At 31.0% G+C, this 23,512-nt stretch overlaps 3 protein-coding genes across 5 annotated transcripts in view; all 3 read left to right on the top strand.

Moving 5' to 3' along the window:
* The window catches only part of LOC126781635 (uncharacterized), a 96,881-nt gene that overhangs the window by 19,380 nt on the left and 53,989 nt on the right, over nucleotides 1-23,512 (top strand). The gene's annotated exons all lie outside the window — the stretch shown is intronic.
* On the top strand, nucleotides 1,634-12,973 carry LOC126781631 (proton channel OtopLc-like). 3 transcript variants are annotated; one of them, XM_050506562.1, is made up of 14 exons: nucleotides 1,634-1,735; nucleotides 6,125-6,228; nucleotides 7,635-7,796; nucleotides 7,875-8,036; nucleotides 9,460-9,574; nucleotides 9,888-9,990; nucleotides 10,337-10,453; nucleotides 10,562-11,013; nucleotides 11,095-11,194; nucleotides 11,482-11,654; nucleotides 11,732-11,846; nucleotides 11,916-12,070; nucleotides 12,380-12,526; nucleotides 12,782-12,973. In XM_050506562.1, exons 2-14 carry the CDS (start codon nucleotides 6,125-6,127, stop codon nucleotides 12,953-12,955), a joined length of 2,079 nt encoding a protein of 692 aa, XP_050362519.1. In that variant the 5' UTR covers nucleotides 1,634-1,735; the 3' UTR covers nucleotides 12,956-12,973. The 3 variants fall into 3 exon arrangements, with proteins under 3 accessions (XP_050362519.1, XP_050362520.1, XP_050362518.1); XM_050506563.1 differs by lacking the exon at nucleotides 1,634-1,735 and adding an exon at nucleotides 4,947-4,998; XM_050506561.1 differs by lacking the exon at nucleotides 1,634-1,735 and adding an exon at nucleotides 5,085-5,238.
* LOC126781634 (proton channel OtopLc-like) lies at nucleotides 16,458-22,420 on the top strand. The gene is made up of 10 exons (XM_050506567.1): nucleotides 16,458-16,685; nucleotides 16,891-17,004; nucleotides 17,679-17,796; nucleotides 17,877-17,964; nucleotides 18,857-19,065; nucleotides 19,608-20,042; nucleotides 20,954-21,166; nucleotides 21,257-21,480; nucleotides 21,806-22,001; nucleotides 22,222-22,420. The coding sequence occupies exons 1-10, from the start codon at nucleotides 16,594-16,596 to the stop codon at nucleotides 22,402-22,404; spliced, it is 1,872 nt and encodes a 623-aa protein (XP_050362524.1). The 5' UTR covers nucleotides 16,458-16,593; the 3' UTR covers nucleotides 22,405-22,420.

Raw genomic sequence — 23,512 nt, forward strand, 5'->3', positions numbered from 1 at the left:
GACAACATTAACTATAAACAAAATAGTTATCAACGTTTTCGGTTTATGTATACAAAGAAGTTATATTTGCAGCTATTCTAACTCTACCCTTTTAAAATTGAGAAAATCCAATTTCCTAGACATTGCCTTTTAAAAGGTTTTATACATTCATATTCAGTAAAGCTGGACGCGTTAACTTATTCGTGAGCGCAAATCGCAGCAATGAATGGGGCGCAATGACTGCAAAGTGCAAGCTTTGAGTGTATAGACACGTGTATGTCGCATCATCTGATTCAGGTGAATGCAGGACGTAGCGTCGTCCAATTTCGCGCGCTAAATTGTTCATAACGGAAGTTCATATCCGGACGTCGGGCCGCCCTACGCTTCGGGCGAGATTAGGCGGTAATTACCATTTCCTGCGACACAGGACGCAGACAGCGTTCGAGAAGTGGTTCCTTCTCAGGAGCGGCGCCACGGAAACGTTCCGCATTCGAAGCCTGTTTAGGGAAGGAAAAATGAATGCAGCAGTTCCTCATGATATTGCTTTTTAATTGATCGTTATTGTTTCTTATATTTATATAAAAAATATATTCATATAATAAAAGCCAAAAGAGAACTCTTTAAAAAATACCTCAACATTGTACGACGTAAAGAGCCGCAATTGGAGCTCCGTCGGAAGACATTATTTATCGATACGCTTCCTGAAATTGAGTGTACAATATTTTGAGCCGGAAAAACTGATTATGTAAGAATAGAGTGAAGTACGCAGAGAGGCTGCATAGGCTTCGTCGGATGGCGGCAAGCGCGCCTCGCAGCCGATATGATTGAATAAGTGAGCACGGTGCTCCCTAATGAAACATATTGAACGTGTATCGAATCACTTAGCCATGCCGGTGCGCTCCTGCATTCGCTTTTTGGGGCATGTCAACAAGCGTAGGTGAAGCCAACAAATAACATTACGGCAGAGTTTCATTTTAAGAGAGACAATAAATTGAATTAACTCGGGTGACTTTGAACGTCAAAGAGGAGTCAAAAATTTAAACTTCATTTTACAGAATAAATTTCTCGCGGCATCGCCACAACGTTCTTTGTGTATATATTTATTTTAAGACATGCTTTGAATGGCTACAAAAAAGAGAAATTAAAAAATAAAACCATTTAAAACGTTATAATTAAGATTTGTGTATCAAGATTGTATTGAAAGTATTTTTCTGTAAGGTAATTTATGAAGCAAAATATAAATGAACTAGTAATACAGAGCAAACTAACATTAGACAAGACGAACGACACAGGTTGGTGACACGCAATAACACTGCGGTGGACAGCAAAGCTCTTTGAACATGTCCACTGACCAGCTAGTCGCATGTCGAAAAATCTGAAGCTTTGTAAGCTGCCGTTTCACTTCAACGTTGTCAACGCCGAATAAAGTTGTTGGGTTTTTAAATTGGAGTAGTTAATTACAAATTTTACACATCCATAGGTTCATTGACATTATAATTAAAAAATAATGTTACAATAAATGACTGTAACTAATAAAAGCTTCAAAGATTTTACATAATAAAAAACCAATGAAAATCGTGTCGTATAAACTCGTAACGTAATAATTAGCATACGGACTTCCGACGTAAAGTTATCATTGAATCTCAGTAGAAAATGAAACGAAAGATCCACATGTTGTGACGTGCTAAGATTTTTATGTGCGTTCCGTGTTACAAAGATAATTTGTTAATTATTATTTATTGTGTGCTTAAATCAGGTAATTATTTTTTTACGTTTTATTTAATATTTCAATATAGATAAATATACTAATAAGACATATAACAGTTCATACAATTATTAAAAACTTTGAATATGAATATTGGTTAAGAAAAAAAAATATTATATTGACTTTTTAAGTATCTAAATACAATTATTCAATAATATGTACTAAATTACGTGATAGACGCAAAAACGCATACATAAATGATAGCCATATAGTTTATTAACTAAAAAACTTAACATAATCAGATATACGGTTGATACTGATACAGATTTTATGGATGACGATAACAATTTTTTAAATTTCGAAAATGTTTAATTTTTTCGATGATACTTACTTGTGGAGAAATTATATAACTATAAACACATTAAAAAAACAACGTTTAATTAATTATTTCCTATAATGATTTCTCATAAAAATTGCTACGAATTTTATAACTGAAATTAATATATACAATAAAATTAATTAAGCTTCAAAAACACTGCTGCATAGAAAATATATTTGATCTTAAATATCTCGTATTTTATCAAAAAGTGCTGATGATACAACGTCATTAACATATTTTATAAACAAAACTTTACACAGTTATGTGTAGAAATAAGACCAAAAAGCCGCAATTTCCATCTTTTAGAGTGAAAAGGAAAAAGTCATTTCCATATAATGATTTTCCTAGTTTTGAATGACGCAAAGAAATATATCCCCGCAAATAACGTTTCTTGTTACGGTAAAACGTGCAGACCATGTAACGAAGATAACTTGCTTAGTTCTACGCTTCAGTCAAATTGAATTAAATCTTCGCAATGTTCAATCTTCATTAAATGTTTGTAAAGTGGTCATATGAATATTTTATTATTTAAAAAGAATACATTTAATACTATTAGGAACAACTAATAACTACTTTAAAATTTTGTTACTGTACCGTGTCATTTAGCGTACTGGATAATAAATTATTAATAATAGTACATAAAGGAAATTTCTTGCTTTTTAAATATTATTAGACTTAATAAACTCGTATACATATATATATCATTATCATAGTTATTTACTTTACGTTTAAAATGTTCTTATGAATAATGCTATCGTACTTTATATTTAATGTTATTTTCTAAGATGATTGAGTGAACTTTGTTCTTTTTTTACGAAATAAATATCTTAAACCGTATATATTATCATTGGTTATTGCGGTTTTAATAATCTCAGACTGTTTCATCCTTGACGTGTTTCGTGAATACTACGGTACCTATTATCATAGAACGGATGGGTCAGAAACAAACAATAATAATACTTTTAATCCATAAATAAAAATAATGTTATGATTACAGTCTATTTAGTTCTAAAACTTATATTTCTCAAAGTTATCTATTTTTTAATTTGCTACTTTTTAGTCATTGTAATTGTTCCGATTTTTGGACAAAATAATTTTTGATCAAGCTCCGCTTTTGAAGACCCAAAAGTTAGGTATTAATTTGTGTTTATGAATGTTCTTGTTTTTTTAAGATTATATACTACTCTATTGTTTCAATTCTATCTCCTAAGCAGATATTTCTCAGATGGACCGTTGTGACCGAAATTCAGTAAAGACCAAAATAAATACCAAAACAATAAGCTTATTGTAAATGTTTTATAGATTGATGTAACCCAAATAAAACAACTGATATCGCATAACGATTCAGAAATACTTGAAAAAGTCTATTTAAATTTCATTTGATTTGAATATTATTTTTTATCCAAGGTCTAAAACAAATTCTAAAAATCGATACATTTTTATAGATGAAAGTATATTTGACGTATGTATTTCATATATCAAATAAGGTATTATCAGATTTCCAAGCAAATAGCGTAACTGGCGCAAATTGAGACTGATCACGACATAAGGCACTAAGTGGTGCAGAGTGATTTGTTTGCAATACTCAACGCTCGAGCAACTGGTGAAAACAAACAGTTACATCGGCTTGTGGACGAATGGAAACTAAGTATTAGCATCACGTTGATTTCCAGCTCAGGTTAAATTCATCAACAATACCTCCACGTATATTTAAAATTTATTTGGTTATGGAGTTTGACTTCATTATATCATAGAGTTGAATGTTGATATAGCAATTATAAATATGAAATAGAAATTATATATATATATATATATATATTTAAGATTTTCTTGTGCAATATATATTATTTCAAGAAGTTCAAAAATATTGAATTGAAAACGTAATAATTTTGTGCTTCAGAGCAGAAAATGATACTGAATTATTTTGATTTTGCGTAATTATTTATTTTACTTACCTGAGTGAATAGAAGAATTGCAAGATTAATTTTGTTATATGCTTGAATAATTAAATATTTTATTGATAATATTTAATAAATAAAAAATTTACAAATTATAGACTACTTGACAAATATATGATGTTCCAGCAGTACATATGATACATGACCAAAATATCGTGGCATATAATACTTAACCTAATAGCCGAGACACATAAATATTAAATATTGTGGTGCATTTTTTTTAAGAAGCAATATAAATTAGTTCTAGAGTCATATGTGCAACAAATTGAGTCTTCAATTTCAAGGACATAATTTTAAATATACATTATAACTTCCCATCGTTCCCCCAGAATTGCATTATCATGAAGAATAGCATATTTTTTAGTATTACAAATAAAAATGAATTATTTTCAAATGATTTATAAAAAATGTTAAAATTGTAAAATGGTGGTGTCGCATACAGTTACTTTTTCACTTCAATGTTTCGAAGCAGCTTTTTGTTTACGTAAATCACAGCCAGTTTAGAGTGCAGCGACATCTAAGGCATCAGGTGCGATACACTCACGCAAATATTTTATGAAAATACCAAGAATGTTTTGCCTAGGGAAGCGCGATATCGATATTAAAAATATATTCAAATTATCATTAATATTATTTATTTCATTATAACAAAATATATGTAATTATAATAAATATATAATAATAAATTATTATAATACTAATGAATAACTTATTATGAAAAAAAAAATTATTTTTGTTCAATTTCTACACTCTTATCAGGGCAATTAAATTTTCAAAATATTTATATACTAGATTCGAATTAAACATTGTAATGGTAATTTTAAAACTAATTTTCTTTTATTATTTTGTTTTTAATAACCATAACACTTAGCGCACGGAAATATAAACATTAATAGAGTTTTAAAATATCGAGTGAGCGTTATAAGAGACATGACTAGGAGGGTGTCGGCGTCGCGGCCGCATCCTACAGCCAAACGGTAAACACTTTGCTGTAATCTCGAGATGAGAAAACTTTCAGTTCTCTTAATTCAGAAACTTATTCAACAACCTAACAACCTTAGAGCGGACCGCCCGGCGGACACAAGACAAACAAACTTACTCTTTAATCTTTGTCTTTATTAAAATAAACATTCAAAACTAAATTTCTCATAATTTCTTATATTATTATTTCTTATATTTATATATGTATTACATTTTGAAGAATCGCTTTTATGGAGGTGAGTGAAGTCATTTCGTAACATTATTTCTCATTAAAAACATGTATTGAATCTCATTTTTATATTAATATTACCATTATTTATGTTAAAACGACCAGGTCTGTCCATATTATTAACAATGTACTAAAATTGCCTCTAGAGACATCTGACATTTAATTTTATCTCATATAGTACTTGTCATGTGATCATATTATAATTTTTACTCAAAATTGCAAGGCGAAAAAACATCACAGAATATATACACACTTGTTGTACTTTTTCTCCTCTATTTGTCAACTGTTTTTTTTTTGTTTCTTGGCTATTGAGGAGGTTTATTTTTATCAATAAAAAACGGAAAATATGAGGACAAATAATAAACAAAATATGAGGACAGATTGAAGTGGGAATTTGAAAGTAGTTAGTTGGCTTGAACAAGTGGATATTGTATGATTAGCAGTTATCTCTTTTTAAACGTTGATAAAGATGCACGATACATCTAAGCAAAGAGGATAAACGTTATCGCTCAGTATGAACTAGCTTTCGTCCAAAACGTCCATATGAATTGTAATTTGGTTTGATAAAAAGTTTAGAAGGAACAAAAATAAGAAAATAAAAACATTCGTTTAAAGCAATTTAGGTGTGCCGTGTCGATTCAATTACCAACGTCGAGCGCTACAGAATTTAAGGAAGATTAGGGCAATGAAAAAATACTGCAGGAAAAAATCTAGTATACATATAATAGATAGGTACACCTATTGCTCTTTAATTTTATTCAAAATATCATTTTTAATCACAAACATAACAAACATTATAAAGTATTGCATCGCGTAGTACATTTTTAGCACAATATGTAAAAGTCTTATGTATATTTTGTTAACAAGGCCAAATTATAATGTTGTCATCGTAGATGAGTCCAGGCAAACGAGTACCACTGTGTGAAGCGAGCGAGTCGCGTCCGGGTGTTACCGTCACTGACATGGACACTGTCCAAGAAGAGAACGACAATGACAGGTACGATTATTACATTAGTACGTATATGAATCTGTCTGTTAATGCAGAATCTGTCACATACACGAACGTTTTGTAAGATATACGGTATACACACTGTGTAATTATATATATTGCTTTACGAGTTTTTCGATAAAAGGAAAATGCAATTAATATTTTTGTGTTAATTTACCGTCTAGAGCGCGACCACAAAGCTAATACATGCAAACAATTTAATTAAAGTTTTCTTTTAAATTACCTTTAAGTCCTTTGTCTTCTCGTTGAGGTTTATCGCTTATCTTTTGCTAGATCAGTTGCACGCGTACTTCTTTGCTTATAACAGAATGGTGTGCGTTATAAATCTTTTAATACCCTTTTATATATTATGCCTGGAAAAATTATAACTTAGAACGAATTTCACGAAATTTTTAGTTACCTTAAGTAGACAAAGCGATAATTTTTAACATTTGTTTAACAAATCAAGGTATAGTTGCTGAATCGTATTGCTCATTTTTTTGATTCCTTAAATAATCAAATTGTTCTTTTGAAGCAAAATATCAAAATATAATATTTTGAAATTCAAGAGAAACGACACGGACATTTGAAAGCTTATTCAAACATTTCCGGTAAAGATGCACATTTTGGAGATTCCGCGGATCAGTCTCGGTGTCGAAATAGTTCGATACAGTATTCCAGATTTTATATCACAGAGTGCTCTTAATAATAATATTAAATTATCTAAGCATTAAACAAAAGTGTTTTATGCGAAGTTATTTATCTTCGAAACGAATAATTTTAACTCTTTCTTAAACATAATAAAAATAATCAATGCTTAGATATTTAAAAAAAAATCTTATTCAAAACAACATATACATAGTAAAATCAAAAAACGAAAATTAATTATTTGCAATATGTTAAAAAAAATGCTCAACACAATTTTTTTTTTTTGTTTAAGAATACCGTAATAAATTACATCTAAATTGTAACAACCAAAACGTATTTTTTTATTCAAAACAAATATTGGTTTATTTACATGGAACACCTTCAAACATCCTCTAAAAGATATAGAAGTAAGAAATACATGCACAAAGAGGGATTTAGGTGCAGTAACGGTGCAGAAGCTGCGAAAATATTTATGACATTTGATAGACCGCTTTGTGTCCTATAATACGCTCCAAGCTTGACTGGTCTATATAAACTTCAAGATGCTTAAACTAAGCTGCAAGAGATTCTATGTTTACATATTATGAAATTCTCTATTGTTACTAGTTTTTGTTGGTTAGTGTATAATAGAAATAATAATCTATTATTTAATATTTATAAGTGTTGTACTTATTATATTGTCCATTTAATATGGTTTTATTAAAAAGGTACCTATTATTATTTATAACATTATATTTATGTCACTGTTTATTGATTTTTTTCAACAGTGATGAGTCTTCGTACTCTGATATTGGACATTTAAGGGAACGCACAAAGGCAATGTTGAATCCGGGAGTTGAAACACTTCTACAAAATTCAAACTCGCAGCCAAACAGCCGCCGCGTGTCGCATGACATAGAGGCCAAGCTCGCCGCTAATCTAAATACGAGGTAACTTAAAAAACCTAACCTTACTAATAAATAATATTCACCTTATTTACTTAACAATTTTCGTCATAATTTGCTTAGACGTCCTTCAGCTATAATAGCAGCGTTTCGCCGACCATCGCAAGCACTAGCTTTATGCGCAGCGACACAAAGGCGCTTCTTGTCTGAACTGACGCCGCATTCTCGAACCTCCGTCGCTTCCACTCACGAGCCACCAGCATCCGCAACTGAAATCATGGGACAGTAAGCCCTATATGATAATTACTAAAAATAGCCTTAATAAAAATCTTAATAAAACAAAATTACAAATACATATTAATAAAAGCTTAAACTTGATAGATATCAAAATATATCCAAATTTGTAAAAAATATGTTAGTAATGTAAGTAATATTTATATATCATATCAGTCGAACAGAACATAAATCAAACTGACACTGTCAGATCTGACAAGCCGAGGGGTAAATGCAAACGACACCGGCTCTTCTCATAGCCTTTACAAACAGTTAACACATGTTCTACAGACCGCAATCTAATTCGCGTTATAATTGTACAAGGTTTGCCTGTAAAAACATGTAATTTTATGTATTCTTTTAGTTTTTTTTTTAATTATAATAAAACTAGTAATTTCGATAAAGCATTCAATTAACAAAAACGTAGTTAGTATCTTTTTAGCCTAAAAATAATTTAATATCTGCGATATACCTACAGTATCATATATACATTAAACTAGTTCGTTCAATTCAATGTTATATCCATTGAATAAACACAAAATTTATAAAAAAAAGTAAAAAATCGACTCAAATATTCCATTAATTTAAATTAGCTTTATGATACATCCAAAGAAATAAGTGTACGCGTATTTAGATCCACAATAAATAATATAAACATAACCTATTTCATAGTAAATTGTATTCATATCTACATAATGTTGCTAACAATACAAGCGACCTACAACGCATCAACACCATACAAAAGCGTACCTTTTATTTGTTAATACATAGACAGCCTCACAATGCTTCGACAGACATTCAGTATAAATGCTTCGCAGAAATAGTAATAATTAAATTATTTCAATATTCTCATGTATTGATTTAAATAGACTTTTCACTATTTAACATCATTGTATATATGTATATTTTTATAAAGCGCATATAAGAGTATTATTTATTTATCTAAAAATATATGCGAAACATTTTCACAAACGGTTTAAGGGGCTGGCGAGTATTTTGGTACATAATGAAAATATTTTATTACGATATAGATTAAATTTTATATCAAAATATATGTGTGGGTGAGGGGCTTGTTTGGTGGTCTGTACTTAAGTCAAGGTACATATCATCCAAATTTCTGGCAAAGCCGTTTTTGCGTGATTGGGTAACAAACATCCAAACATTCACATTAAAATTAGGATTACAAGATTAGCAGAGAGGTACATACATCGATTTGGCTTTTTAAATTTTTGGTAAAAATTAGTGAAAGTGGCTATTAAAATCCTATCTCTTCCAGGCAACCTTGATTTTAAGCAGATGGCCAATTGTAAAATACGTAGGGGGTTTACATGATTGTGCTTAAAATATCTTGTCTATATATTATATTTTAAATAAATATTTTTAATAAGGTATGCGAAAAACTAAATAACTGTTGTTATATATTGTTCATTTATAGTGAAGCCTTAAGTAAAGCATTATCTGCATTGTATGCGAAACTACTAGTGGTGCTCGGATTAGCCTTCCCCGTAACTGAGGTTATAGCAAATGGAGTACCAGACGCATATTATCAGGTAATATTTAAAAAATCATAACAACTGCATAACAATAAAAAACTCAAAATACGAGAAGTATTAGGTTAAGATATGTGTTTATCGGAGATTTATCTCTCCAGCTCATATTTATTTATATACATATTTTGTTGCATTTTAAAAAACCGATGTATGTGTGTACCATGAGATCTCTCTATCATTAACGCTGGACCCTAAACTGTGCTGTTGTAGATAAAATGATTAAAGAGTTAACAATCTAAGAGGACAACAGAGTAATTGGTACTTTATTTTAAAATTTAAACCGATCGATGTTTTAATTTCTTTTTTTTTCCAGGGTTTCTACTTATACCTTTACCTAGTATCACTATTATTCGTTATATTTCTATATGCGAATTTAATACGCGAAAAGGCATTCAACTCAATAATAAACAGTCGCGGTGAGGACACGTAATATTAGTTATTATTGTTATCTTAAATACGCTTAAGGTTCACTTTAATAACAAAAATCATGAGATATAAGCCTTGGTAATTAGTGACATTTGCGTAACAAAACTGCGACATTAAAATCACATCTTGTTTGCATAATGGCCACTGCAAAGATTACCTTCTTTAGTCTGAATTCCACTAACGTTTTCAGCCATTCGTATAATTGTTGCTTGCCCATTCTTTATGTTGTATGACGGCCATCAAAAAAATTAATTTAAATAAAATTTTAACATATGTAAGTTTTTTGATGACCGTCGAAGTAAAGCAATTACGGCAATTGTTGTTCGTAACCTTCAGATGTAGCGGACAAAGATGACAAAAACGGTACTGGAAAAGCAACGCCCAGTGAAAAAGTAAAACGTAAGGAAACTATATCCCGCTATGGCAGTTTTTATTTGAGACTGGGGGCTATAGGTAAAGTTTTTTATATTATATATAGTTTAATATAATATAAGATATAAAATAATTAAATATTATAAAATCAATTAATTATTTCAATTGTTTTATTTCTTTTTTTAATAGCCTTTGGTATTGGATCAATGGTCTACAGCGGTTTGGAATTCGGAGAATATTTTGAAATGACAGATCGTTGCCGATCATTTCTTTCCGCTCTAACACCCGCGTTGCGGATGGCGTTAACACTTGTGCAGATGCAACTGATATTTCTGACGAATAAGGATATTGGAGCTGGAAGCTACAAAATGATACAGAGGTTCGGATTCATGCATATGATAGCCACAAACCTATGCGAATGGTTGTACGTTCTTGTCGAGGAGACAAAACACGAAATAAACCATCTAGAACATTCAATGACTACAAAACCCAATGTCAGGTTGAATATGACTGAGAATATGCCATGCAGAAGATCTAATATTATGGGAACGTTGGTACAAAATGCGTCACCGTTTCTTTTCCCGTGTACTATTGAATATTCGCTTATATGTGCTGTTATTCTGTACGAAATGTGGAAAGAAGTACGAATAAATCATATATATTGTATTTATAAATACTATTTTTATTAATTAAAAATAAAGCTAATCTATGGTTTTTTGCAGGTAAAGTGTACCCCTGAAGACTTTGAAAAAAAATTTAGTTACCAAAAAAACAAATCTCGCAATAATTCAGTAACTCCTGAAAAAATTTTACAACAATTTGGTAAAACATTTTTACTCGTATATATGCATGTAAATCTAAAGACCTCGTTCGTGTAATATAACTTAACCAAACTATTTTATATCTATACATGTTCAACTAGTTACTTGATTTCACTTTAAGTTAATTCAGAATCTTAAAAAAAATTATTGTTGTCAGCAGTTTAAACGAATTCTAACAATATAAATAAGTTAAAATCAATCTAGTTCAAGTCTAATCATACAAATTAAATTACTTATATATAAATATAAAGTATATTGCATCTATCGAATTGTTTATTTACATTTCAGCCGGTATGTTGGGAGTAAGTTCACCTCACGGCAGTCGAACAGCTTTGCACCACTTCTCAGTAGATTGCTCCCACGCACACCGCGGGTTATTTGCTGGCATACTTGTTATCGTTATTACTATCATATCATTAATTATGTTTTTTGTACTTGCAAGCAATCCGAATACAGTCAATGTAAGATTAAGTCTATTTTTAGAATTATGTAGCTATCGATTTACTTGAAGGATGTACAATATTACCTATATTTCTAGGACGCAATATTTGAAGTTAATATTTGCGAACTTATATTGTACTCGCTGACTTTATTAGCTGTGGTAACTGCACTGAAGCAAATGAGAGTACTTCCATATAAGAGAAAATCCCAGGGTAATAACAATAAATGTATATATTGAAATGTTAAATATTCAAATACCTTCTAATTTGTACTTGTTCTAGCTGTTCTTGGACTGGACACGTCATTGTTAATTCTTGCACAGTCTGGGATGTTTGTTTATTGTATGTTCAGTCTCATTGGTTGTCATCATACCATGAACTACAGCAATGGAGCTGGACTCACTGGCTTTTTTTCAGAATTCTTATCTCTAAATCAGGTGAATGATGTTTTTAATTATTTTGACACCAATAACATTTTTACTGACATTTTCGTATGAGCTTATCTTAATCACTTTATTTGGTCTAGTGTCTTTTTGTATTAACAAGTTATAAAATTATAAAACAGTACCATATTTATCTGTTTTCTAAGATTAATTGTAAGTGGCATTTATAAGATAAAAAACACATAAGTATAGATTGTAATAATAGTATTACAATCTATATTGTATTTCAATAAGCCTTTTGCCTTACTCTTTGTCATTTTCTGTCTCACGAATTTCTTAATTAAAATGACAATCATGTTACAGACAATCGTGCAGTCTCTGTTTATTATTGACGCATGGTGGCGTCGGAGCGGAACTTCAGAGCAGCGACGAAGAAAACCGGGACGGCAACTTGTTACTTTCTTACTAGTCGCAAATATGGCTATGTGGGCAATCAACACATTAGAAAAGGTACATATTATATAAACGTATACCTATAAATCTATTTTTTGAGCACTGTGAATTTTTTTATCTTGTGTTCTTATTGAATATTAAAGAAGGGAAGAAAAAAAAACATTAAACGAATCTTTCATATTTTTACAAAACTTTACTTTTTAATGTATCATTTTTATTGAGTATTTATGTATAGCTCTGATTTTAAAGTAACTTAATTTTCAATAAATCAATTTATATGTTTTTTAATAATATATCGCATTTTTTTCAAAGAATCGTGCGGAGTTCCGACCTGCGCATCTTGCCTTCTACGGCCCGTGGGCGTGGACAATCATCACGCACGTTTCCATGCCTTTGGCGATATTCTACCGTTTCCACTCAACGATTTGCCTCTTCGAAATTTGGAAAAATAGCTTTAAGAATAAACCTATTTACTTAAACATTTGATGTTAAAAAATAAAAAAATATATAAAGAAAACAAAAAAAAATGCTTTACCTTAATTAAAATTTTAGTTCTTAAAAAATATGGTCCCGTTTACCTTTTATCGAGAAATAAAAGATACCAATAGAGTTGAAGTTTTAAATGATTGTTTGGTCAAATTTCCGCATAACGTGACGAAGCATTTAACGCATCGAATACTTCCCTTTGTCATGACCATCAACTAGCAACAATACTCGCTAATTGTTTGCATTTACCTTATGCCTACGTAATTTGCTTCAATATATTAAATATAATAGCTAAAAAGTGACGCACAAAGGTAATAATGATATTATTATTTATATCTACAAAGATTCTACTGCCTGCTTAGTCTAGTAGCTAATCTATAATGCTGCAGAATGCACATCTCAGGCAATGGCTTAAATCCCGTATTAGAACAATAAATGTTATTAACATGTATCACTATATTTCTGCCTAGATAAAAAATTATATATATCCGTGCCTCAGAAAGCACGTCAAGCCTTTGGTGGCGCAGAACCAACTGTGCCTTATCTCTCTCTATTCGTGACGGATTGTAGTCGACTAATTTTTTTATAGTAATAGTAATAGGTAGACGGACGAGCAAATGGGCCACCTGATAATAAGTGGTCATCAACGCCTATTGACATTGTAAAAAATGTTAACCATCGCTTACATCGCTAATGCGCCACCAACCTTGGGAACTAAGATGTTATAGCACTTGTGCTTGTAATTACACTGGCTTCAAACCTTGAAACCGGAACACAACCATACTGCTTTTACTGCTGTTTTGCGGTAGAATATAATAAGTGGGTAGTACCTACCCAGACGAGCTTGCAGAAAAAAAAAAGCCCTTGCACCAGTAAAAAAAATATGAGATTGAGAGAATAGACACTGTTTGTTTGACTGTACGTTAGTGGACACTCTTTCGCACTATTACACTACAATGATAATCTGCATGATTTAGTCCTCTATCCTCTTTATAACAACATAATAGTATAACTAAGAAATAAGAAATTTCTTATTCATTCTAAAAATATCAGTAAGGTAAGTTACGTCATGGAATGTTATATTAGATGTTTTTTATAAAAAACTACTAAACCTCTAAAAGATAAGAGGGATATACTGATCTTAATTATTCAAGATATAAGCATCACTTCGGCGATTTGAGCTCACCGAAAATGCACCTCAGAAAGAAAAAAAATACGGCTTAAACACAATAACCACGCGATCCGACATTATTGTGCTAATAAAAATATATATAAGTTAATTCTGGTAAATATAATGGAGGATTTTATAATTGAGGAATGGTAAGTAAAAATTTTGAACTTATGATAAAAGTAAATATATAATTATAGCATAGTACAGCGCAACTACAGCTATTAATGTTGAAGCACAAACAAACACAAATACGCCATCCAAAACTTTATCCACTTTCTAAAAGTGATACCGCCATTGAGCGCAGTGATAAAAGCGCAACTAGAAAATAACGTTATAATATTAAAACTATTTATACTCTTATGCAAATAATTATATTTATTAAAAATATATATTTGACAATGTAAATGTTGGATTTTTTCCAAGTATAGTTTAGATAGAAATATTTTTCAAACTCAAAGGGAAAATGACGAAAAAAACTGCAAACAATCGACACCGCACTTATATTACGAGCATGGACCGCATCGCCATTACCATCCTCATCGGCAGACCAGCACTAGTCTAGAAAGAAAAATTCGACATGGACGGTTCGTAACTTCTTAAATCTATCGCTTATTTTAAATAATAATATCTTAATAACTACCACGTAGCGGCATTTGAATAAATCGATTAAAATATGTAAGATATGATGAATTTAAAGAATAATATCTTCAAATAAGTAATCAAATCATATAATTATATACATATTCAAACTATTTCTAAACAAATTAAAATACATAATGAAGTTATTAATGTGCTTAGTCACATATATCTATTAGACTGTATCGTCAAAATCGTCAATTTGTTGCTACAAACACATAAACAACATTATTAGATTATTTTTCACTACAATATAATAAAAATCAAAGCACCTAAATACATCAAATATTCCAAATTATTAACCGATGTCTCCCATTAATTTATATCTGAGTTTCACCTGCGTTAAACGTTAATGCTACGGCCCTGTTGGTCGTCGCTTTTTCAATAAATGTAACGCAAAAATGTTTTTTTTTAGTAAATCAGACTGGTAGATTAGCGCGATACCAAAATAACTCTCCAGCTTTATGTTATTAGCATAAATGGATAAATATAAACTTCACTTTATCGTGTTATCTAATCATGTGCAATTATAAGTAAGAATTTGGATTTGTTAGAAACAATATGTGAGTTATATAAGAATATTTTTGATCAAATATTTTATTAATCAGTATCATGTTTATATTGTTGTTGTTATTAATAACATTACAAGTTTATCACAGTGTTATGTTATCATTGATAGATGCTTAAAACCAAAACGATAAATTTAGTTTTAATTATACAATAAGGTATACAAGTAGATCTTATCTAAATATTTTAAGCGAAGGTATCGTATCGTAGGTAATTCATATGTAACCCTATATAAAAAAAATAAACACATCGAGGATCTATATTATGAACATACAAACATTTATTAATACACGCAGACTCACACACAAACAACAATCCAAAAAACGATAAATTGCAACAAGATTATTCAAATTAAGATTACACAAAAAATATTCTACTTTATTTCTACCTTATTCACATAATCCAATGTTGTTTTGTAAAACATATGCTAGTACTGTTATATATATATATATAAAGATAACTCCATTTAACCATCATAAATAATATTAATAATTATTTTTTATCAAGATACTTTTTTTAAGTATTAAATTAAGCAAGTAGAGATAGATCAAGGAATAGGTCAAAGAATTGCTTAGAGGTAGACGTCTAATTAATCGCGTAGTGTTAAAGATAAGAAGGGGGGGAAGGGGCGAATGTTCCTCGTTAGGAGAGCCGTCTGAAAGTGACACCGCAGTGCTAATTATTTAGCCGTAAGGACATCTTCCTATAAACCAATGCATATAAAATGCAATTAATATCGCTTACAACATTTTAATAAATAATTTATTAAAAACGAACTTATTTATATATTAAAAAAAAAATTAAATTATGTGATTTTTCTAATATTGAAATTAATTAATATATATAAACAAAAGTTAATTGTATAATTTTTATTATTTTTAATAGTAGAAAATCTCGACTCCTTATGGATTAAACAACTTTTTGTGTTATTTTCACTTACCATAAAAGATATTTTCTTTAATAACATAGATTAAGATAATTCAATTGTCAACAACATCACTTAGTAACCTTATTACAAATCATGACCAATTACTAATTATTTACATACCGGCGTATGTACGTGTAAGGACTGTCGTCATCATAGCACCTCCTCGGTCCAGTTCATCATTACCGCTAGAAGATTTAACATCAATGTGTACAATTTCTATGTTTTAATAACGAAATATCAATATTAAAAAAAAATACGTACTAAATATTTTTGCTTTTCTAAAGTTGGTATGTATATGAAACCTTTAAAATAAAAATATTGTGTTAAAGTTAAACGATGTCTAAAAATAAAGAGAAATCCAATCAAAATGCAGTAAAGGATTGGCGTGAGAGGTCGGAGCCGCTGCTCTCTGTGCCTGAGGATGAAAGGTGAGTCCGACGAAGCGCTTCATTAAACTCACTATTAGTCGATAAACGCTGGCAAAAATAAAGCAACTCGGCTTGTAATTTTATACGGATACCTTATTTATTCTAAAATTAAAATATTGTTTTTATAAAAATATATATATCTGGAACAACTTAATACTATGCATAAATGATTCGATTCATTAATTTTAGTTTATATGTATTTCAGTGAACACCCACCCCATTCGTTGCCGCGTTTGAGCGTGGTGTTACCGTGCAGTACGAGTTCCAGTGTTGACCGGATATCCGTGCCCCCTCGACCAAAACAACTTTCACACGGGGAGTGAGTTAGCTACTTTAATTTATACTTATATATTCTACCGCCAAACAGTATAACTTAGTATTGGTGTGTTCCGGTTTTAAGTAAAATGAGCCAGTGTAATAGCAGGCAAAGGGACATGACATCTTGGTTCCCAAAGTATATGGCACATTGACGATGTAAGGATTGCTTATTATTGCTTACAGGGCCAGCGATGGAGACCACTTTATATTAAGTGTGCCATTTTCCCGTCCCTATAATATATATATATTTTTATCTATAACATCTTTACTAATATTATAAATGCAAAGGTAACTTTGTCTATTTGTCTGTTGCTCTCACGGTAAAGCCACTATAACGATGTTGATGAAATTCTTTAGAAAGTAAGCTTGAACCTCGAGGAAGAATAAAGACTACATTTTTATACCTAACACCTGACTAAATCCATTTCTTACCCCAAAAGCTCCACTATAGTTGAAACCAAAGCGAATATTTTTATAAATATCGCTAAGTTTTAATTTTAATCAGATTAAACTTAAATATAAATTAAATCGGTAAAAAGTAAAACATCAACTTACCGCCGTTTCCCACCTATTATAATAGGCGTATTATAATTTGAATATCCATAATAAACTAATTTCCATGCCTTGTGTTTTAACCAATTACATTAATTAGTTCAATATATCACATTGTTTCAGTGAATCAATGACAGTAGTTCTCTCAGCGTTTTATGCAAAATTATTAATAGTATTAGGACTAGCATTACCGGTTACCAGCACAATACAAAATGAAATCTACACAAATATTACATCTGACGTGAGTAACTCTATATATTTATTGGGTTAATAAAACTTAAAGCACATATTTGTAACATTTACATATTATACTCATTCCAGATATTTACAATGTATTTATACATAGTCAGCATGTTATTCCTTGCCTACACTTTCTATCATCTTCGTATAACAAAAAATAAAAAAAATGGTGAGTAATAGTCATCCTGTGACATAAATCATTTATCAGTAATATGTTTAAAGTTTCTGTTTAGACGTTGACGACTTAGGTCCCTTTTAGGACTATATGTTGAAAAAACGATTGGTATAGGGTTCATATGGTAGAGTTGTCTACAAGACGTAATACAAAAGCGTCCCTATTATAAATCTACAGAAATGTTTTGACCGTATTTTATTTACTTATCCTTTACTAATGTACAAAAAGATTCGCTAAATATTATTATGATCCTGGAATCGAAGAGCAACACAACGCTATAGAGCTATTCTGTAAAAATAAACCCGAAAAGATACCGTGAAACAGGAGCGTGAATTGTCAGATTGATATGCGCCATTGACTTTAATAATTATAACATTTGAAGGATACATACATCAAAAAAGGTTATCACCGTATGTCGATCTCGGAAAATCAACATATCATGCTTGATACAAAGTGAGTTGTTACAGAATATCACTGAAAGGCTCACTTGGTTCAAATCAACCTTTATCTGCTGTTATAAAAAAAAATTAACTTGCAAATAATTATTTTTTTAATTAATATTTTAAGATGACTTTTAATCATTTCATATTTTACTATATCTGAATTTATCATTATTGCGACCTTAATTATAAGCGTTGTTTAGCGGGTGATTAGTTAAGCAATGCCATATCTTCTTTTAAATGACGAATCAATAATGACAGATAGGCTAAGCAACGTTTATAAATAAAGCCGATTTACTTCAGTTCCCTATGTATATTTACGTTATACCCTGTTTATTTCAAATATAATATAATTTTATATACAAACACAAACTATAATAGGGCTTGGCCGGTATACTCTTATGCTTATATACCTTATAACTGATTACTTATTTTGTATATTTCAGATAACATAAAGCGAATTCGGTACGGTAGTTTTTACCTGCACATGGGAGTGGCAGGCTTTAGCGTTGGTTCAATTATTTACTCCTGCTTACAATTTGGCGAATATTTCGACCTATCAGGCGATTGTCAATTGATTATAGTAGCTTTGAAACCAGCGCTTAGAATACTTTTTATGGTCGCTCAGACAATTTTCATCTTTTCCTACACAGATGTAAGGATTTATAACTTATATTTTACAGTTCAGATTTATTTATGTATATTTTATATGAATACTTAATTTAAGTCAAGTCACATTAACAGTCCATAACAGTATTTTTGCTGGGGAAAAGTCTCTCTTAAACTGGAAATTATTTCGCCACACTAGCCAAGTGACGGTTGGTGGATAAATATTTGTCACGACTTCATCCGATGAATCTTTATGATGTTTTTCTTCACAATGTATTACAAATATATATATATAAGCATGTGAATTTCTAACTTCCATTGCTATTTACTGATTTTATTTGACAATGTAATATTATTCTAAGTTGCAGCTTACGAGGTTTTTTTTATTTTCGGCGTAGTTAGTTTTTATGAAGTGTGATATTAAATATCAATTAGATGTTATCACGATATTCAGTATAAATATTATATCATAAACATATTTTTTGAATAATAACTCACGTATTATATTTATATACTTTTTGTATGCTTGTTGTATGTATCTATATATCTATAAATTATTAAAATCATAAAATGTAATATTATTTTTAGCTATTAGATCCAATGCGCGGCGTTGTATTGGATCGTTTTGGTTTGATGCATCTCATAGCTACTAACGTATGCGAATGGCTAAACGTCGTTATACAAGAAACGAGAGATGATATCATTGCTATGGCGTATAATCAACCAGCGATTTTAAGATATACAAATATAAGTGGGCCCGCAAAAGTAATAATAACTGACGAAATTTTAAATAACACTTCTCTAGAGGAATATGGAAATGAAAATTTCACAATTCACGAGGAAGTCGTTCATGCAAACTTAACGGCTAGGATAGAAGCCTGGAGCTGTAACGTCTCGGACATGATAACACCTCTTATTAGAACTATGAATCCTTATTTGAGACCTTGCGGGGTAGAATATAGCCTACTATGCTCCATAATAATAGTTGTTATATGGAACGATATTTGCACTGTACCAGGATCGGTAAATTATTTTACTTTTATGTTTAATTTGTTCCGACGGAATATTATTTTCTTGGGTTTATTTTGTGCCTTTTTGACGGCAATGAAATATAATGAAAGAACGAATGAAATTCATGTTATTTTTATACACGACTGCCCAAAAAAGAATTGGAAAATGTGTAATGTTTTCAGGATTCGTGTATGTATATGTATGTGAGTTCTTTTATTTCACCATAACTTTTAAATATCTGAACAGATCTGAATGTTTGTGGTTTCGTTCGAATCCTAACTAACATCATCTCAAGTAACACTGGCTATAATTTTGTCGTGGACAGTCGTGTTTTTTATTCTTATAATCTATTATTTATTAGTTCGTCTATGGCTTTAATTACGTACAAAATATATATCCTTCATCACCCTTCAGTTACCTTTTGGTAGGTCATTCGATCTCATTACCTTTTAACACTTTCAGAGTTAGTAAATTAGACACAATAGCTAATTAATTGTTATGTTTATATGCGTTTTCTGTCCCAGAAAGTATAATACATGTAATATGTATAGTAACAGCCTGTTAATGTCCCACTGCTGGGCTAAGGCCTCCTCTCCCTTTTGAGGAGAAGGTTTGGAGCTTATTCCACCACGCTGCTCCAATGCGGGTTGGTAGAATACACATGTGGCAGAATTTCAATGAAATTAGACACATGCAGGTTTCCTCACGATGTTTTCCTTCACCGTTAAGCACGAGATGAATTATAAACACAAATTAAGCACATGAAAATTCAGTGGTGCTTGCCCGGGTTTGAACCCACGATCATCGGTTAAGATTCACGCGTTCTTACCACTAGGCCATCTCAGATTTTTTTATTTAAAAAAAAAAATATGTATAATGTGACAATATTTGAGAATTAGAATCGACATCAATTTATGTTCCAGAAAACTTTAAGCTCTAATAATTCAGGTAAAAAACACGATGAAAAACAGTGTTGTGGAAAAGTTAAATCCAACAATCACTTTTCTGTGGACTGCGGCAGCGCTCACAAAGGACTATTCATGGGGGTGGCTGTCCTTGCTGGGACCATCGTCAGTTTAATGCTATTTAATGATCTCTTTCAAAAACAAAAACACGTCGAACTTGCATTACTTCAGGTATTATTACCCGTTTAGACATTTCCTATTACTTTTAAATAGCGTAATCTTTAAATAAACCTACTTGGACTATTTTATGTTATGTTTTAGATTAACATATGGGAGACAGCGTTGTTTATATTCATGATATTGGGATCAGGAGCTTGCATGCAGCGAATGCGTGCCCTTACACTACGTCTAGCTCCGACCACCATGCCATTAGAACACGCGCTACTACTGGTCACACAGTGTGGAGTGTATCTTTATTATCTTTTCCAAATCATTGGGGCTGGCTTTCTTATACAACGGTATTCGGAAGAAAGGCGCGCGACTAGGTTATATAAAATAATTTTCATTCATATTTTGAAAAAAACAAATCGTATCATATTAAATGTAGTAGTTGTAGCAAAGTTCAATTAAACCTGAATTTTTTGACCCACCTCGATATTACCGAATATTTAGAACAATAAAATTAATCTCACGTCACGTACGTATGTCCTGGGTTCACTGCTGAAACTTACAATTTTGTTTATTTAAACGTGTGACTTAACATCTACTTTATGACTTAAGCGATTGACGAAGACGTCAGCGTCACTATTCGCAATAGCTTAAAATAACCCCTCTTTAAGCTCAAAAATATTTTAAAATTTTGTATTACAGGATAATTGCTCCATTGTTTGCCATAATACAGAGCTCATGCCAAACTTTACTTATACTGGACGCTTGGACGAGACGTTGTGTAGGAAGCGAGGAGCGTCCAGGGCGACAACTAGTTACGTTCCTCCTCGTTGGTAATTTTGCACTCTGGCTTCTCAACCGTGTGAAAAACGCACGAGCTGAGTTTCATCCTTTACAGGTGATGATGATTTAATCGTATTGTATTCACCTGAATGTGTATATACATTTTTACCAAATTTATAAATAAAAAACAACGATAGGTAACGAAAAACCACGAGTTAGGTGTCGATATATAAATCGATGAAAAAGAAATGGATACACTAGTATTAAATAAAAACACTGTTTATATGTAAGAAATAAGTATGATTAAAAAAATGTAGCTGTGTTATCTTTTGCAGATGGAATTTTACGGCGTCTGGGCCTGGACTCTCATTACTCACGTTTCTGTACCACTGTTAGTATGCTACAGATTTCAAGCAACAGTGTGCTTTTACGAAATATGGAAGAATTCTTATAAAAGAAAAAAAGAATACAAAACAGTTTCTGATGAAATTGAATTAAAAAATTATCACGTAGCATAATTGATGTTCTTTTTTTCGTAGCACTTACCTATATTTAAGGCCGCTAACACAATAAAAGCATATTATAAACTAAATTAGCCTATTTAGAACATCAATTTGCAAAATGTTGAGCTGTTTTTAGTCTTTTGCTAGCTAAACCACTTCTGCACAAAACTTAAAATTATATATATAATGATATTTATCAATAAAATATACCTTTCACATTTATTAACCCCCGATGTATTTAAGTTTAAGGTATGTATGTCTGTTTATGTAACATGTCTATAAATCATAAGCCAATTTCAGTGCATTATTAGTCCAAACTCTGTATTAATCTTGATAATTGTTAGGGATGTTTTAAATTCTATAGTTTACAATTTCTATAGTCGCTGTTACACGAAATAAATATAAAATATAAAATTTAGCAATTTAGAGTCATTTAATGATAATATTTTTTTAATAATTACTAAATTGTCTGCATTTGCCGTTCACAAGCGATCTACAAGGCCAACTTCTGAAAACAGACTCACCAATGTAAAAACATTGTTGCAAGGTGCCAAAAGGTACACTTTTAAAATCCTAACAATAGTGAGTCTTTTGATCGCATACGCATTACCTTGCGATCAGTTTAAGCCGAACTAAACTGATCTCAACGTGACAACATGATGAACATCCGGTCACTAAATATCCTTTACAATTCAACGGATATCCGGAATCCGGCCAAACCACTATCCGTATTATCTATACAAAAAATGTTTTACTTCTGCCATCTCGTGGTTTAAAATATCTATGTTAGGCATTTTGCTTTTAATATACCGGCTTAAAGTGAGATAGACCTGCTAACTAATTTCTTCTTAAAAAAAAGGTAAGCTTGCGTTCGTGAGTTTTAAGTTAAATATAAATTTAATCTTTTAAAATGACTAATTTCATTGAAATCCTGCCACATGTGTATTATACTCCAAACCTTCTCCTCAAAAGGGAGAGGAGGCCTTAGCCCAGCAGTGGGACATTAACAGGGTGTTACTGTTACTGTTACTTACAGGTGAGTGAGCCAATATGCTAATGCCAAATTATATGACTGTGTAAGAGATACAAAACATCTATACCTTTTGCGTATATCACACATAAT

Source organism: Nymphalis io, chromosome 4 (assembly GCF_905147045.1).
Source record: "Nymphalis io chromosome 4, ilAglIoxx1.1, whole genome shotgun sequence".
NCBI lineage: Eukaryota > Metazoa > Arthropoda > Insecta > Lepidoptera > Nymphalidae > Nymphalis > Nymphalis io.

Bases quoted from the DNA above. Each gene is read 5' to 3' on its own strand.
- LOC126781634 (XM_050506567.1), top strand. From the start codon at position 16,594: ATGTCTAAAAATAAAGAGAAATCCAATCAAAATGCAGTAAAGGATTGG. The intron at 16,686-16,890 runs GTGAGTCCGACG...TATGTATTTCAG, and splicing joins TCTGTGCCTGAGGATGAAAG to TGAACACCCACCCCATTCGT. The intron at 20,043-20,953 runs GTAAATTATTTT...TTTATGTTCCAG, and splicing joins TTTGCACTGTACCAGGATCG to AAAACTTTAAGCTCTAATAA.
- LOC126781631 (XM_050506561.1), top strand. The intron at 6,229-7,634 runs GTACGATTATTA...TTTTTTCAACAG, and splicing joins GAAGAGAACGACAATGACAG to TGATGAGTCTTCGTACTCTG. The intron at 10,454-10,561 runs GTAAAGTTTTTT...TTTTTTTAATAG, and splicing joins TTTGAGACTGGGGGCTATAG to CCTTTGGTATTGGATCAATG.